The following is a 14953-nucleotide window of genomic DNA, read 5'->3' on the forward strand; positions in this document are numbered from 1 at the left end:
CAATGACAGACCATCTACTTAAATCCACTGGTTATTTGCAAGTTGAATTCTTACCTAATAGGCTTTAAGATAATTCAAGCACCACACTCTAACCCTATAGTTTTGAGATCTGGGGGAGATGGTCCAGGTCAAATAGTGAGAAATTATCTGATCTCTCCTAACATGGGTCTGTTTCCATGTCCTGGAACAAGCAGCATAACTGAGATGGTCCTGGGCAAGGGCAAAAGATTGAGGCACTTAAGCTTGGCTGACAGCTACAAAAATTGCACTTGACTCCCTCACTCCAGTGTAATCATCAACCATTACCTGGTTAGATTTGCGCTCTGTGGTGCATGGCCCTCCCTTGCACAGGGCTGGACCAATTTTCTTGCTCTAGTTTTTTAGTTTATCCTTTGAGGATTTGACCATGCGTGCCTTTATGACTTTCCGACTAAATAAAGTCTTCTGGTTATACTCTGCAGACATGGCTTCAACTCCTAATAAAGAGCAGTCCCTAGTTCTAACAGCTAGATGAAATGTCTTTCCCAGACTGGCAAAATCTGAATCTTAAGGTATAAGAGAAAATGCATACTTGACAGCAACCTTGACCTATAAGAACAGGTGCCCCACTAGCTTTGCAATAGCTACTCTTTTGAGGTCATTCTGAAGTTCATTTTCTTCACTTCTTTGAACCTCCCCTTTTCTTCAATAAAAGTGGTCAGCCCCATCCTTTGATCTTGAGGAACTGCCTTAGTCATTCATTTTATGCTATGCAAGCTGACAAAATTCTTCTGCATTTGTTTTCTCAGCCCTGAAGATGTACACATGCAGAATCCAACCACCTACAGCACTGTACTTTTCCCTTCTTTAAAACTAAACTCCAACTTGGTCCTCCACAGCATCCTTTCATAGGTTAGTGTCTCATTAAGATGTTTTCATTTAAGTAAAAGGCTTGGTCCTATCCCTAAAAATTGTAAGCAATTTTATGGAAGTCCTCTAAATGAAATGCTCGGGCAAAGAACGTATTTTCTGACTATTTTGCCAAACCAGTTCTGGTGACTAATATAATGACATGCCACATCCCACATGCATTCTAGAAAGCAAGTGACTCAAGCCATAAGAACTTTTATTTTGTAAGCCATGGTCTCATTACTGAGTAATACCTTATCCTTCACAGCCATAGCCTTTGAAGCAGATCAATCGATGCAAGCTTGCCATTTATAGGTATCTTGAACAAATCACTATAAGGCCATTTTCTGTAACTTATAAAAAAGGAAATTTAAAACATCAAAAACAGTAGTTTCAAGAGGATTTTAAAAAAAAACCCTCAATCAAATTTACATTGCACTCCTTTGGGTACTAGTATCTTTGGCTGATCTGGGATTATACGGGCTCTTAAGAATAAATATCAAAAACTTTAGTTTGGCTTGATGAAATACAAAAGGGAATTCAAATTGTCATTTATGAAGTTGTTTCACAATATAATGTTGTGTCACTAAGGAATGAACATTTTCATAAAAAATTTATTTCACACTTTTATACAAATATCCACAGGTATTTTCTAATCATGAAATAATTTTACAATGATAGTTAGTATAAAAACGTATCAAATGCAAACAGACCAGTGACTTGACTTGAGATGACATTTTTAACAACTATAAATTTAAACACCACAAACATTCTTGTTTTGTTTTTGAACTACCCTCCCACCCTTCTTTTTAGGACATTCGTTTTCATAACAATGTTTAAAAACACCGTCAAAATATTGGATTAATATCCTATAAAGCCAATGTGTCTGTTAGGCTCCATGTTATCCAAATAAGAAACTGAGACTTAAAACACTGTTATGATCTGTTTTAGAGAAATTTCTGTAAATAAAACATCATTTATAAAATTTTTATGAATGAAAATTCCAAGTACAACCAGAATAAAGTTCTTAGTATCTTCAAGGTACAATATTTATGAAAAAAAATTAAAACTCCAAAGCAACAATGGCATATACAGCTGTATTTTGTTCTCTTAAAAGATTGAAACACTGCTTATGCTATCGACAAATGAATTAGCACCTGTTTGCTCTTGCTCCCCATATAACTTTAACATTTTAAAGCAGAGAATTTTGTTTACAATTCCACTTTCATATATATTCAATCTCTATTGAATGTCTAGAGTCATAGCTGTCTTTCCTTCCCACCCCAGCCAGCTTTTACAATTAAAAAACAATTTGAAGATCTTGTTAAAATAGTCCCAAAGTCATCTTGGAAATTTAGATAGGGAAGGACAAGAAATATAGAACACCAACTCACTAATTAAATGGTTCCAATAACATTTAAAAAGCTTAAAGCCATGATGTTCCATCTGACAGAGTCACCGTTTGGGTAGCAGATACTCATTCAGTAGTCTTACACTGGATCGGTCTGGATCCACCATAGGCACTCACCGATTAGTTCAAGTCCTGAATATACAGTATTTGCAGCAGTGAGTAAACAAGCCCTAGAGTTCAATGAACAAACTCATTTTCTCCACAAAGTTCCTGAAAGTTATAGCATTAAATTCAGAAATATCACACAGGGCTCTAAACTAAAAATAATAATAATATCAGATTTCAGGTAAGAATTAAACATCTTTGTTACATCAAACATCTTGATTGTTTTTTCTTAAACTTTTTGTGTTGGGGGGAGAAGCTGTCATGAAGGAGATGTCATAATTTACAGATAAGTTATTAAAACAACTCTCTGGTATATTTTATAAAGGATTATTTTCTTTTTGCAAGAAATAACTTGGGTCAATCAATGATCTCCCATGTTCCAATTCTGATTGTTTAAATCAACCTGAAGGATCTTTGGCCTGTTAGTCAATAACAAAATGGTTTAAAGAAAAAAATAAATATCACATACAAACAAGTATCACTAGCATTCAAGTCTGTTGCACCTGTGTGTTTTAGTGAAAAGGGAGAAGGGAACCTGTGTGCACTTGGTGTGAGCAAGGAGTCACATCTAGGGAATGGACAGAGAGAGTAGGATGGCAACATCACCTTCTATTGCACATTTAACTTTAGACAGCACTTGAAACTGAGACACAGCTGCCTTGATGGCAGAGTCTTGTGCTGCAGGACACTTAACTTGCAGGTTCTCTGATCCTACAGGGAGGATGCTCACAGCAGCAGGCTAGGACGGCCATTCTGTTAGCGCAGGTGAATGTGGGTGCTACCAGGAGGATGTTGCCTGAGTGCACCTGGGCAGGCCCGTCCCCAGAGGGTGTGGGTCAGTCACACCAAAAACAAAGGCAACCCAGAAAGTTAAATTAAGGCAGTTAAAGAAAGATCCATTTTAACAGTCTTAAATTTGGCTGTGCAAAACAGAAGCCTTAGGCTGTGTAACAATATCCACAGTGAAAACTGTAGGTTCGTACTGTGTGTAGTCAGTCTGAAATTAATCCTCAGGTACTGAACAGGCTCTTAAATCCATTTGTATTGAGTTGGAAAAAAAAAAAAAAAACAAATAAACCAAAAAGCATTTTGGGTACTGTGAAGCTTTTCTGGTCCCCTAGGAGTAACTTTCATTTTCATTCCACTTTGTGACCCACTGTTTTTTTTCAAGGTTATCATTGTATTTTTCATCTTTGATCTCTCGCTCTTCTTTACGGATCCTTACAGCATGGTATCGGGGAACGCTATCATCGTACCTAGAGCGCTTAAAGAATCCACACTGGAGAAGGGGGAGAGAAAAACAGACACAAATTAATTAGTCACAAGAAAACCAACTACATCAAATTGGAATGGCCTAAGCTTTCTGTTCATCTGTATCTACCTTTGGATTAAGGGGGAAAAAAGACACTATCTTCTTTCAAGAAAGCACTGGTAGGTTGAAAAGAAATAATAGCCAGTGGAAATAAGAGAACAGCCCTAAAACTCAAAGAAAAGTCCATTTTTTATCTGGTCTTTTCCTTTCCTCTGTACTGGGAATTGAACCCAAGGGTGCTTTACCCCTGAGCTATATCCCCAGCCTTTAAAAAAAATTTTTGAGATAGTATATCGATAAATTGCCCAGACAGGCCTTGAACTTTCGATCCTCCTGCCTCAGCCTCCTCAGTTGCTAGAATTAGAGGTGTGCGCCAGTGCACCCAGCTGTAAGTTATCTCTTGACTAACAATTTAAGAGTTTGTGAAAGCGTGCTTCTATTAAAAAAAAATCATAATATTTATAAAATATCCAAATTTCAGATTACTAAATGACTTGAAAAACATTTTTTTAGAATGATTTTTAATAGATATAAAACAAAAATTATTTCATGCCCTTCTCCCACTAGTTAGATGGAAATCAGGTCACAAATACTTGACAAATTTGAAAATATTGTGTTCCAATGTGTCAATTTAAGAGTCTTTTCCTGTCCACTGAGGCTTCAGTACACATCACATTTCTCATTAGCTAGAAGGTATTTTATATCACCTGGATTTGCTGTTGTTTCCAATTAAGATGTTACCACAGTAAATCATGAAGTAATAGTGTCCCGCAATAAAATCAATCGTGTACCACACAGACTTAAGAAAAGTAATGGAGTTTGAATTTTGAAGCATTCCCTAATTTTTCTTCTTCTTTTGCAAAAAGATAGCATTTACATTCAAATTGTTAATGAATAGATATTTTATTCACTTTAAAAAATTCATTCTGACCCAAAGTATGTGGAGAATATACCTGAATATTTTTGAATCAGATTGAATTTTTAATGCATAAAAATGTTGGGGTTTTTTTGAAGGTATGTTTTCAAGTTAAAAATGCAGCTTAGAAGGATGAAGAAGATAACTTAGAATGGTTGATTAATGTGTTTATTACATGACGGTAACAGGAATAGAACATTTATGTTGAAGAATGTTATGTTATAAAAATGTCAGGGCAAGACAAAATCATATGTCTATGAACCATGAGGTTTTATTCTAGTCATTTCTACATGGGCTTGTTTAGTATACTGTGCAAAAAAAAAGTCAGTGTATTTATCACAAAATGAAACTGTTGCCTGTTCCATTTTTAAAAAGTAAATTAAGGATAAAATGTAAAGTCAAAAGGGCAATGCTGGGAATTCATTGTGACAGTGCCACATGAAGGAATTATAGGAATCATTCTTTCTTTTTTGTGTTCATAGAAATGGAAAAAGGAATCACCCACAATTCCTCCTTCCATTCCTCCTTCAAACCATAGAAGCAAACATGAATTAAAATTAACTGAGACTCAAGGCGGAATAAAATCTCTATAAGCATGAAACATGGTCAAACTCCATTACAACATATTGAAATAAAAACTACCCAGAACTTTTTTGTACTGGAATTTTGTATATAGAAAGTTACTTTGGCAGATGACTATTTTCTGAAGTTGATCATAAAGCCCATAAGGCTGACAGTCGCTCTTTGTTGTAATGGTCTTTGGCCTGAAGGAGATATGCAGGGAAAGGAAGTTGCATGCTTAGGTAGCATAAAATGATTTCCAAGCAACCATAAAAAGCATTCCAAGCCTGCCCCATCATTTCATAGCAAGGAGAACAAAAAGAGGAAACCTCTTTGTCAAGAGAAACACAAAGTTTCCAACATGCAACAGGTTAATTAGGCAGTCAACACAAGCTTCTATCCCTGGGAAATTCCAAAATGAACAAGAAATCTGAGAGATTTCTTATGCACCTTTGAAATTCCGAGTGGGATGCTACACACTGGATTAACAGCATGGGGCAAACTGGGCTACTATGGAGGTCTAAAACCTCCTTTTATGTGTGCAAAGGTTGCGATTTTCTTCATTGCTGTGGGTGATGTTTAACAAGAACACAAAATAACTCACCTGTAAAAAAAGATTCTTTGTGCATTGAAACAAACAAACAAATAAAAAACAAACCTGTGTATTTTCAAGTGACATAAATAAAATAAATCCAAGCAAGGCAAGCCAGTGTGGACATTTGGAAACATCTGTTAATGGAACACACATAGCAAGCTGTTGCTCTTAAAGTTAGCCACCACAACCATAAGCAGGTCCCACAGCTAGCAATTAAAAAACATTGATCAATTACCAATTACAGAAGTAGATCAATACTATGCATCAGAAGTAAGCCTCTCTTTATCAGACGGCTGAGCATGGATCTCAGCCTTGTGATATGTGGCATCATAATGATCTTTCTTATTTCTCTTGAAGAAACCACACTATAAGGAAGCAAGGTATTTAGTCAATTTTACAGCTTTGTGGATAAGAGAAGAGCTAAACAAAAGAACATCTCAGATTTTAACCTGCTTTCTATTTATGGCCCCTTGCCAGAGACCTGATCAACCAGAAGTGAGCTGCCGCTGCATATATTATTCTGGGACAGCGTTCAACACATGCTATTATTTTTTTTTTAAGAGAGAAAGAGAGAATTTTTTAATATTTATTTTTCAGTGGACACACATCTTTATTTTATGTGATGCTGAGGATCGAACCCAGCGCCCCGCGCATGCCAGGCAAGCACGTTACCGCTTGAGCCACATCCCCAGACCAACACATGCTATTATTGAGGGTCTCTGGTCAAATGGTTACATGGAGATGCTAATCCACTAATTTTTTTTTTTATTTGTACACAAAATCCTAAGGACAAAAATCATTCTAAAAAGGAAAAATCTATGCATGTTTGATTGTAGTTTTGGCTGATTTCTTCTCACAGAATAGAATCCAAAAGGGCAAAAGAGTGACTTTTACAGTCTATTGAGACAAAGGTTAGAAACTAAATTCCCTCAGTAAAACTTAGCACAAATCCAAATAAAATATAGACATACTGTACTTTTCTGCCTTTTGCAGTAAATTTTACGGAACAAATTCCATTTACTTAAGACCTTTGGATCTGTGGGGTGAATCGCAATACAAATTCGAATACACTGTCATGAAAGCATGATTGCTATCATTTTCCCAAATTCTGAACCACCACATGACCCTTAAATGGTAGGAATCTGTGTTCCTCAGGTGAGGACACTCTAAATAAGTATAAAAGTATAATTCCACTTTCTACTATAATTTCCTTCATTCAAGAATGGAGAACTTTTTTCTGTTTATTTTTATCTAGTTCATAAGGTCATGGAACTGCTCTTTGGAATAAACTTGGCTGAACAAATCTTTCCTGGAAAATTCTGCCAACTGGTGAAAGTAAAAATCTAGATCCATTTTGCATGATATGACAGCTACTAACTACATGTGACTATTCAAATTTAAGTTTAACATTCAGTAATTCTGTCACAATAGCCATATTACAAGTGCTCAATGGCCACATGTGACTCTTGTCTACCATACTGGACAGTGTCATTCCAGAACATTTCCATTACTAAAGAAAGAGGTGTTGGGCACTGTTGAACTAAACTACTTGAGATTTATCTATGACATCCAATGTAATAGACAGTGAACACACCCAGCCAACTTTCAATAAGTACTAGTAGATAGATAACGAATAGGAAGAATGAACCAGGATCCAAGAGTCCTGGGTCCTGCCTCCAACATATCAACATATTTTTTGGCCGGGGTGCAGGGGGAAAAGGGTATTTGGGGATTGGATTGAATCCAGGGATACTTTACCACTTAGCTACTTCCCCAGTGCTTTTTATTTTTATTTAAATTTGAGACAGTGTCTCATTGAGTTTCTGAGGGTGGCCTTAAACTTGTGATCCTCCTACTGTGGCTTCCCGAGTCTCTGGGATTACAGGTATATGCCACCACAGCCAGCAGCAACATTCTTAATATCCCTGATCTAAAAAATGAAAATGAATGAATCAGCTGAAGACTTTTATTTTCTAGCAAAATCCTATGCAAAGCAGGTAAAAGTAGAACTTCTCTGTTTAAAGTACAGGTCTCCATCTGCCTAGTTTAGTTGTGCCACCCACGCAGAGGTACAAAACTCAAATTTAAAGACCACTGAACCAGAATCTTTTCGGACCATAATATTCTATGGCTTTAAAAATAAATAATTTAGTTTCAGAAAGAATATAAAGTAATAAGAATTACTTTCATGTGGGGATTAGAGAAATTATCTGATAGAGTCCCCTTGAGGGTCTGGATACTTCAGAGCTTAAAACAAAAAACAAAAAAACCCAATGAAATCACCTAGTCCAATCTGCTTATTAAACAGCTGAGGCAAATCAGAGCCCCAGAGAGGTGAAATTATTTGCCCAGGATTATAATCACAGAGCATGGTCTCTTAACCCTCAACCCACTGCTTTGTCTCAGTGAGGATTAAAGACTGCCAATAAGATCTGCTCTGAAGATTGTCCTTGTAACCTCTTCAAAAAAAAAACATAAGCCCACACCAAACCCAAAATTTAGTTTCTGAGATAATAATAATTGTCATGGCAACTCCTACATGGGCTGGCTGTGCTTGCTAGAGAAACATACTGCCTGAGGTAAACATCAGGGATAAAACTAGCTAAAGCCCTAACAATAGGAGTCTTGGTATGAACTTATAAATGGCATCAATCACATGTTTAGAGCACCTTAAAAAATGATCTTAGGCTGAACCAGGAAGTTACTTGGAAGAATAAAGCAAAAGAGAGATGCCTGACATTTGAAAATAAACAAATCCTTGAAGCCTTGTCCATTTATATTTTTCAGTGAAGGAAAGGAAAAGGAACCCTTTGATTCTAGAAGGTGATTAGTTCAGCCAAAACTCTCCAGACCAGATGTGTTTAGGAATCCATAATATGGGGCATTTTAGAAATGCACTACGCTGCATACATAATGCCACTGTAATAAAAATATTAATATTCTGCAGTAAAACTGATGAATAAAGGACAAAGACTTCATATCATGTCAGGTTTTCTGGTAAATCAATCCTTAAAAACCTTTCCTGGAATCACAGATAAGGTACTAGAGACCTTTGATATTCACTGGGAATAATACAAAATCTATAAGTTGGTTTGTATGCAACTCATATGCCCTTTTCATGATATAGATTGTTTATTGGTGGGGAGAAAGAGGGACAATATCATATGTATCATATATCATATAGTCAAGAGACCAAATTCTAATGGGCATCACATTTGATGTAGGCTATGATGACCCCTTTGAGATGGTGCTATTCATTCATTTCATGTTTTCTTTTTTTAAATTTAATTTTATTTATTTTTTATTAGCTACACATGACATTACAATGCATTCATTTCATGTTTTCTATTTGTACTCTAGCTGCAAATGTAACCAACGCCAATGGCTGCCTTGAAATTTTTTTTTAAAATAAAAGTTGAAACTAGCTGTGATACAAAATTAAATTAATCTTATATCCAATACTTTATCTTAGATCCAGACTTTGATTTTATGTAAAGAAAATGCTAAAGTAGTAAAATTTAAATTTGTTATTTGCCAAATATGCTAAATTATATGCATGAGACAGCAAAATGTATTATTTGAGAATCTTCTTGTGTGCTAGTCATTATAAAATCCTCTCAAGTTTACTATATGTTGAAAAAATTTCATCACAAAATGTTGGGAAAAAAGGAAGCAATGAAAGAAAAATAAGCCATACTTTGATATTAATTCACCCTTTTTAAAATGTGAAATAGTTTGTATCATGAAACTCAAATGCTAAATATGACTTACCTTCCATAGTAAAAACACTAATAGAGCAAGCATCAAAATCCCAGCAAGAATAGCCACGAGAATGATCCACCAAGGTACTCCGGAGTACTGAGCTGCAGTTTTTGAGGGAAACACAGTCACACGAACCTACAGTGTATAAAAGAAAGCAAGCTGCTGTAAACTGGGGTGTGGGTTAATGCCAGGGGTCTACAGTTCTACTTCTGATTCTGAACATATTTTGAACAATAGTCAATGGACAGATAAGTTGACTTTCTGGTGAAGATCCTTTTTCATAATGTAGTGGAATTACAGTGCTCCAAGAGATATTCCCTGAAGATCTTTTCCCAGGGACTGGAAAAGGATGGGCTATGCTCTAACAAAGTCGTTATTTCTTTGCCAACTTATCTTTTTTAAAAAATGTTTTTTTAAACAAAGATAGAGAGACTAAAATGAACCATCATGTATTCATTGCCCTGTTTTAACAATTATCAATAAACAGCCAATCTTCTTTCAACTATATAAGCTAGTATCTTTTTTTTTGGGGGGGGGGGGTCTGGTTAGGTACAGAACCTTCCATTTGCTAGGCAAGTACTCTGACACTGAGCTACATCTCCAGATCTTAACTTGATACCCTTTTGAGGAAGATCACATTTTTTTTTTTTTTTAAGTACCCAAGACTGAACCCTGGGATGCTTAACCCCTGAGCCACATTCCCAGCCCTTTTTGAATTTTTTATTTTGAAACCTCGATAAATTGCTGAAGTTGGCTTTGAATTATCTTGGCCTCCCAAGTCCCTTGAATTACAGGTGAGCAGGTTCACACTTTCTTTTAGATACCTTTTGGCAAGGAAAATAAGAGGCCAGTTTTCAATTAACATACAAGCCTCAGATTTTAAAGATATAAAATACAAATAGAGATGGAACTGCATGAATAATAGATAGCATTTTATCTTTTTCCTATGATATTGAAATGAAAGGCCTTATAAACAATACGATTTCCTGAAATGGCTACAAAACTGTGTGAACAAGCTAGACCCTGGATTCATTCTGAAGCAGTTTAAACTTTTTTTTTTTTTCTTTTTTGTTTTTTGGTAGTACTGTGGATTGAACCCAGGGGAGCTCTACCACCGAGCTACATCCTCAGACCTTTTTATATTTTATTTTGAGACGGGGTCTCGCTAAGTTGCTGAGGCTGGTCTTGCATTTACAATCCTCCTGCCTTAGTTTACTGAGGGCTGTGTCACCATACCTGGCTTAATCTCCAAACATTTTAGAGTTGGCAAACACTTATAAAAATAAACATAGTGTTTATTCAGAAACCTAAAGAGTTGTTTTTGGCAATTTTGCAACCACTCAGATGCGCTCATTCACATTTGTCCATTCTGTCTAAAGGAAGTCCAGTAGAATCCAAACGGATTTTTGTGATGCCAAGCACGGTTTTTCAAAGCCTAGAAAAGACTGTGATTGCTACAATGATTAGAGAGCTTCTGGCTTAAAAGTTTCCAAACTAAGAGACTATAAAGCAAAGGGTAAACAAAACTCCAGGGAGTATTTAACTTGAAAGACACAGGCTTCAACCCTGAATACTGCTTGAACATGTAATTATGTCTACACTGGGCTACAATATTTCTATAGTGTACTATAACTCATTTTTTAAAACCTCTTCATTAAAGTACTTCTTTTCCCACTTCCACTGGGAAACAGTTCATCAACCTCATGTGACTTACAGAAAATAAGTAAAAAAGTAGAACTGCTTTTAAGCACTTAATAAACAGGAGGTTACATCTAGAGTTTGCAGTCAACAGTCTACAATAGGCATAACACATTCACGAGCTGCCATTTTTCCTGGTGTGCTCTGAATGAATTTTCCCCCAAGCTTCCAGATCCAAGGTCACAACATGGCTCTTATGTCCCTTCCCCTCATCTCATAGGTGTCCGGCTTTAAGCCCAAACAACCCTTTTTTGAGATTGCTGGGTCCAGGTCAGGAGCATCAATACAGGGAAGAAAGAAGAAATGGGGATACTTACTTTTACTTATCATATTTTCTGTTATATTTGGCAGCCAGGAAGCTTTGATATTCTCTACCTGCTTCCTTAGGAATAAAGTGGAAATACACACACCCCTAACAAACAATCCCTCCTTCCTTAGCCTGCTTCAATAATTCTTTCCTGGTTTAATCACCCAGATCATGAAATCCTTGACTCTGCATCTTATTCAATTTTGCTTCTAGGATGCAGCACAGAGAAGGCACATGTGTCCTTAACAGGTGCTTAACTGCATGGACTTAATTTAGTATACACTGGTAAAATACACTGGTAAGGCTGTAAGCCGACTACAACAAAACGATGACTTCCATTAGCCTAGGCTGGACCTCATTTAACCTCGCTCCCTTAGTACCTAGCCCAGGGAAGACACAGTGTGTCCTTGGGGCAAGATGATCACTGGAGAGTCTCATTTATAAGAATAAATTCGGATAAATCTGAAGTGGGAGAGTGGGCACAGGTCTGTGGCAAGGGCATCAGCTTATGATAATTACACTGTGTACCAGTGTCTTTAAAACATCCCAGGATGGGAGAAACCATGTCCATCAATGGCTGCTGTCCAATAGGGTTAAACAAGGTAATTCTTGGTTTTGTAGCCTGGGCCAGCAGAATCACTAAGCCCAGGTCTAGCCATTATTCAAACCAGAACTGTGAGACTTTAAATATTATAAAAACAAAACAAAACATTTCTCTGGGTATCAAAGAGTGAAGATTCAAGTCAGGACCTGGGCTAGCTACACATTTAAAGGACAGATGTGATTTGGAACAGGGAAGGTGAGAGGGCCGGTATCGTTTGTTTACTTTGTCAACTGAAGGGATTTTTTTGGCATGATAGTCACCACAGCTGGGAACGGGAAGATGTGGGGAGCTGGCTGCAGGACCAAGTTAAGGGGAGACCAACTATGGGCTATGATCCCCAGCTCTGAGAAATTTTGTTTTGTCACTGTAACTGTTACTAATGAACAAGGATAGCTTAAGGCAAGTAGAAGTTACTGTAGAGAAGTTGTCTCCAAAAACAACTTCTCCCCTTCAGTGCCATTAAAATGTATGCATTTCCACCAGGGTGACCTACACATGTGAACCTTATCCATAAGGGGAAAGGGCTCAAGCCCCATTGATACTGTACATTCCACATTAGTGAGCAGTGCAAAGACTACACTAGCTTGCCAACTGCCAAAATACTTTTGCTGAATTACTCTATAATGTAATGCTCTCAATTCTTATTGAACATCAGAACAAGAAATCACCTGGTGAAGGGATTTTCGTATCTTTTATAAGGCTCTCTATTAAAGATACTATCCACTCTTAGTGAATGTTCCTCATATAAGAACCCATCTTATAAAAGGTATATCTCAGGGCTGAGATTGTGGTTCAGTGGTAGAGTACTTGCCTAGCATGTGTGAGTCACTGGGTTTGATCCTCAACACCATATAAAATAAATAAATAAAATAAAGGTATTGTGTCCATCTACTAAAATATATATATATGTGTGTGAATATATATTTATATATAAAAGATATATATCTTAAGGTCTTCTCTAAACTTAAAAGCAAAAAAGGAAATCTCATTCTCATGAAGAATGGAGTACTTATTATTATTTATTATTATTAGGTATCAGGGATTGAACCCAGGTGCACTTAACCACTGACCCACAGCCCTAGCCCTTTTTTATATTTTATTTAGAGACAGGATCTTGCTAAGTTGCTTAGCTCCTTGATAAGTTGCTGAGGCTGGCTTTGAACTCACAATCCTCCTGTCTCAGCCTCTTGAGCCACCAGGATTATAGGCGTGCACCACCACGCCTGGCTGGGGGTACTTACTTTTACTTATAATATTTTCTGTTATATTTGGCAGCCAGGAAGCTCTGATACTCTCTACCTACCTCCTTAGGAATGAAGTGGAAATACACACACCCTTAACAAACAATCCCTCCTTCCTTGGCCTGCTTCAACAATTTTCTCCTGGTTCGATCATCTGGATCATGAAATCCTTGACTCTGGATCTTATTCAAGTTTGTTTCCAGCATGCAGCACAGAGAAGGCACATGTGTCCTTAACAGGTGCTTAACTGCATGGACTTAATTTAGTTGTTAATATGGAACCATCTTATCTAGTTCAACTGTGTAATTTTAGCTCTGATTCTGTTATGACAGTACTAATATAAAAATAAAAATGTTTTATTGAAACATTTTGGGTAATAAAGAAAAGGCTTTTTCTTATTACTTTTTAAAATAGCATTAGAATAAAGGCAGTGAGAAATTGTTTTGATGTTAATGTCAAAAAGAAGACCCAATATACCACCTTTTATGCCTATCTCCAAAGAAAATAATCTTCAGACTGGAAAGGAGAGATGAAACCAAGATGAAGATGAAACTGCATCCCATAATAAGTAAGGGAATAAAGAAGGAAGTACAGTCTGACACTTGAATTAAGCTCAAATCTTCAGGCCCCAAAACTGCACCTTAAAATACTAAAGAAAAGTATAGGCATGATATCTGAGCTATTGTATCTCAGAAATCACAGAAAATAGGGGAGATATCAGAAGACTAGAGATGAGAAAAATGTCTCAATTTTCAAAAGAAATAGGCTTTAGATAAAAGAGACTAGTAATCCATTTACAAATCTACCAATTATTCAACAAAGTAGTATCACGCCAAAACTCCACTTCCCATTGGAGTCTTCCAAGTCCTAAGAACAAAATTCCCAAGGCAGTCTCCTCCTCACTCATGACTCACCATCCAGACTGGTCACCAGGTCCCCAATTCCATCACCTTGAAGACTCTTGAGACCTGAGACCTGGTCTCCACTCTACTTGCTGGTCATGTGACCTCAAAGGAGGAGCAACTTTCCTTCAATCGTTTCTTTTCTGAATTTGAGATTTGAGGGCTTAATAGTGACCAAGTGTTACAGAGTCCAAGGACAGGAGCCCTGAAATCATTTATGAGTTTAATCCAGAACTCTTAAGTTACATCCTCCGAGTCTGCAACCTTGTTGTAAAATGAGCACAATGTCTACCTTGGTATTCTTCTGAAGTCTAAACAAATAAAGTATCTGGTACGTTATGGACATTTTATTAATGTCAGTCTCTTGCCAGGGACCAAAAGGGAGTTCTCCTTCAAAGAATAGCCTGACAGTTATAAGAAACAGCCCCCTGGGAGACATCTTGCCTAAGACACCCTGCAGCCATCTATCTCCCTGAGACATCCTATGGCCATCTGTCTTCCTGAAGCATCCTGCGTTATCTCACCTTGTGAAGACTTCTAGCAACTGCCGATAAGAGAGCTTCCCCATCCCCAGCCCATAAATACCCCTGTGTGAACAATAAAAGATTGCAGCTTGATCAGAACTACTGTCTTGCTGTCTCCTTTCGTGTC

The 14953-nt window shown here is 37.0% G+C and overlaps 1 protein-coding gene across 2 annotated transcripts in view; it reads right to left on the minus strand.

Moving 5' to 3' along the window:
* Positions 1-964: 964 nt before the first annotated feature.
* Positions 965-14953, minus strand: part of Itga6 (integrin subunit alpha 6) — an 81753-nt gene continuing 67764 nt past the window's right edge. Inside the window, exons 24-26 of one of the 2 annotated variants that reach the window (XM_076866783.1) lie at positions 9560-9685; positions 6024-6153; positions 3602-3683 (exon numbers count right to left, since the gene is read on the minus strand). In XM_076866783.1, the coding sequence (XP_076722898.1) occupies positions 6046-6153; positions 9560-9685 (234 nt within the window). In that variant the 3' untranslated portion in view covers positions 3602-3683; positions 6024-6045. Of the gene's footprint in view, positions 3684-6023; positions 6154-9559; positions 9686-14953 lie in introns of both variants that reach the window. The other variant, XM_076866782.2, reaches the window with a different exon arrangement.

Source organism: Callospermophilus lateralis, chromosome 9 (assembly GCF_048772815.1).
Source record: "Callospermophilus lateralis isolate mCalLat2 chromosome 9, mCalLat2.hap1, whole genome shotgun sequence".
In the NCBI taxonomy this organism is placed as follows: domain Eukaryota; kingdom Metazoa; phylum Chordata; class Mammalia; order Rodentia; family Sciuridae; genus Callospermophilus; species Callospermophilus lateralis.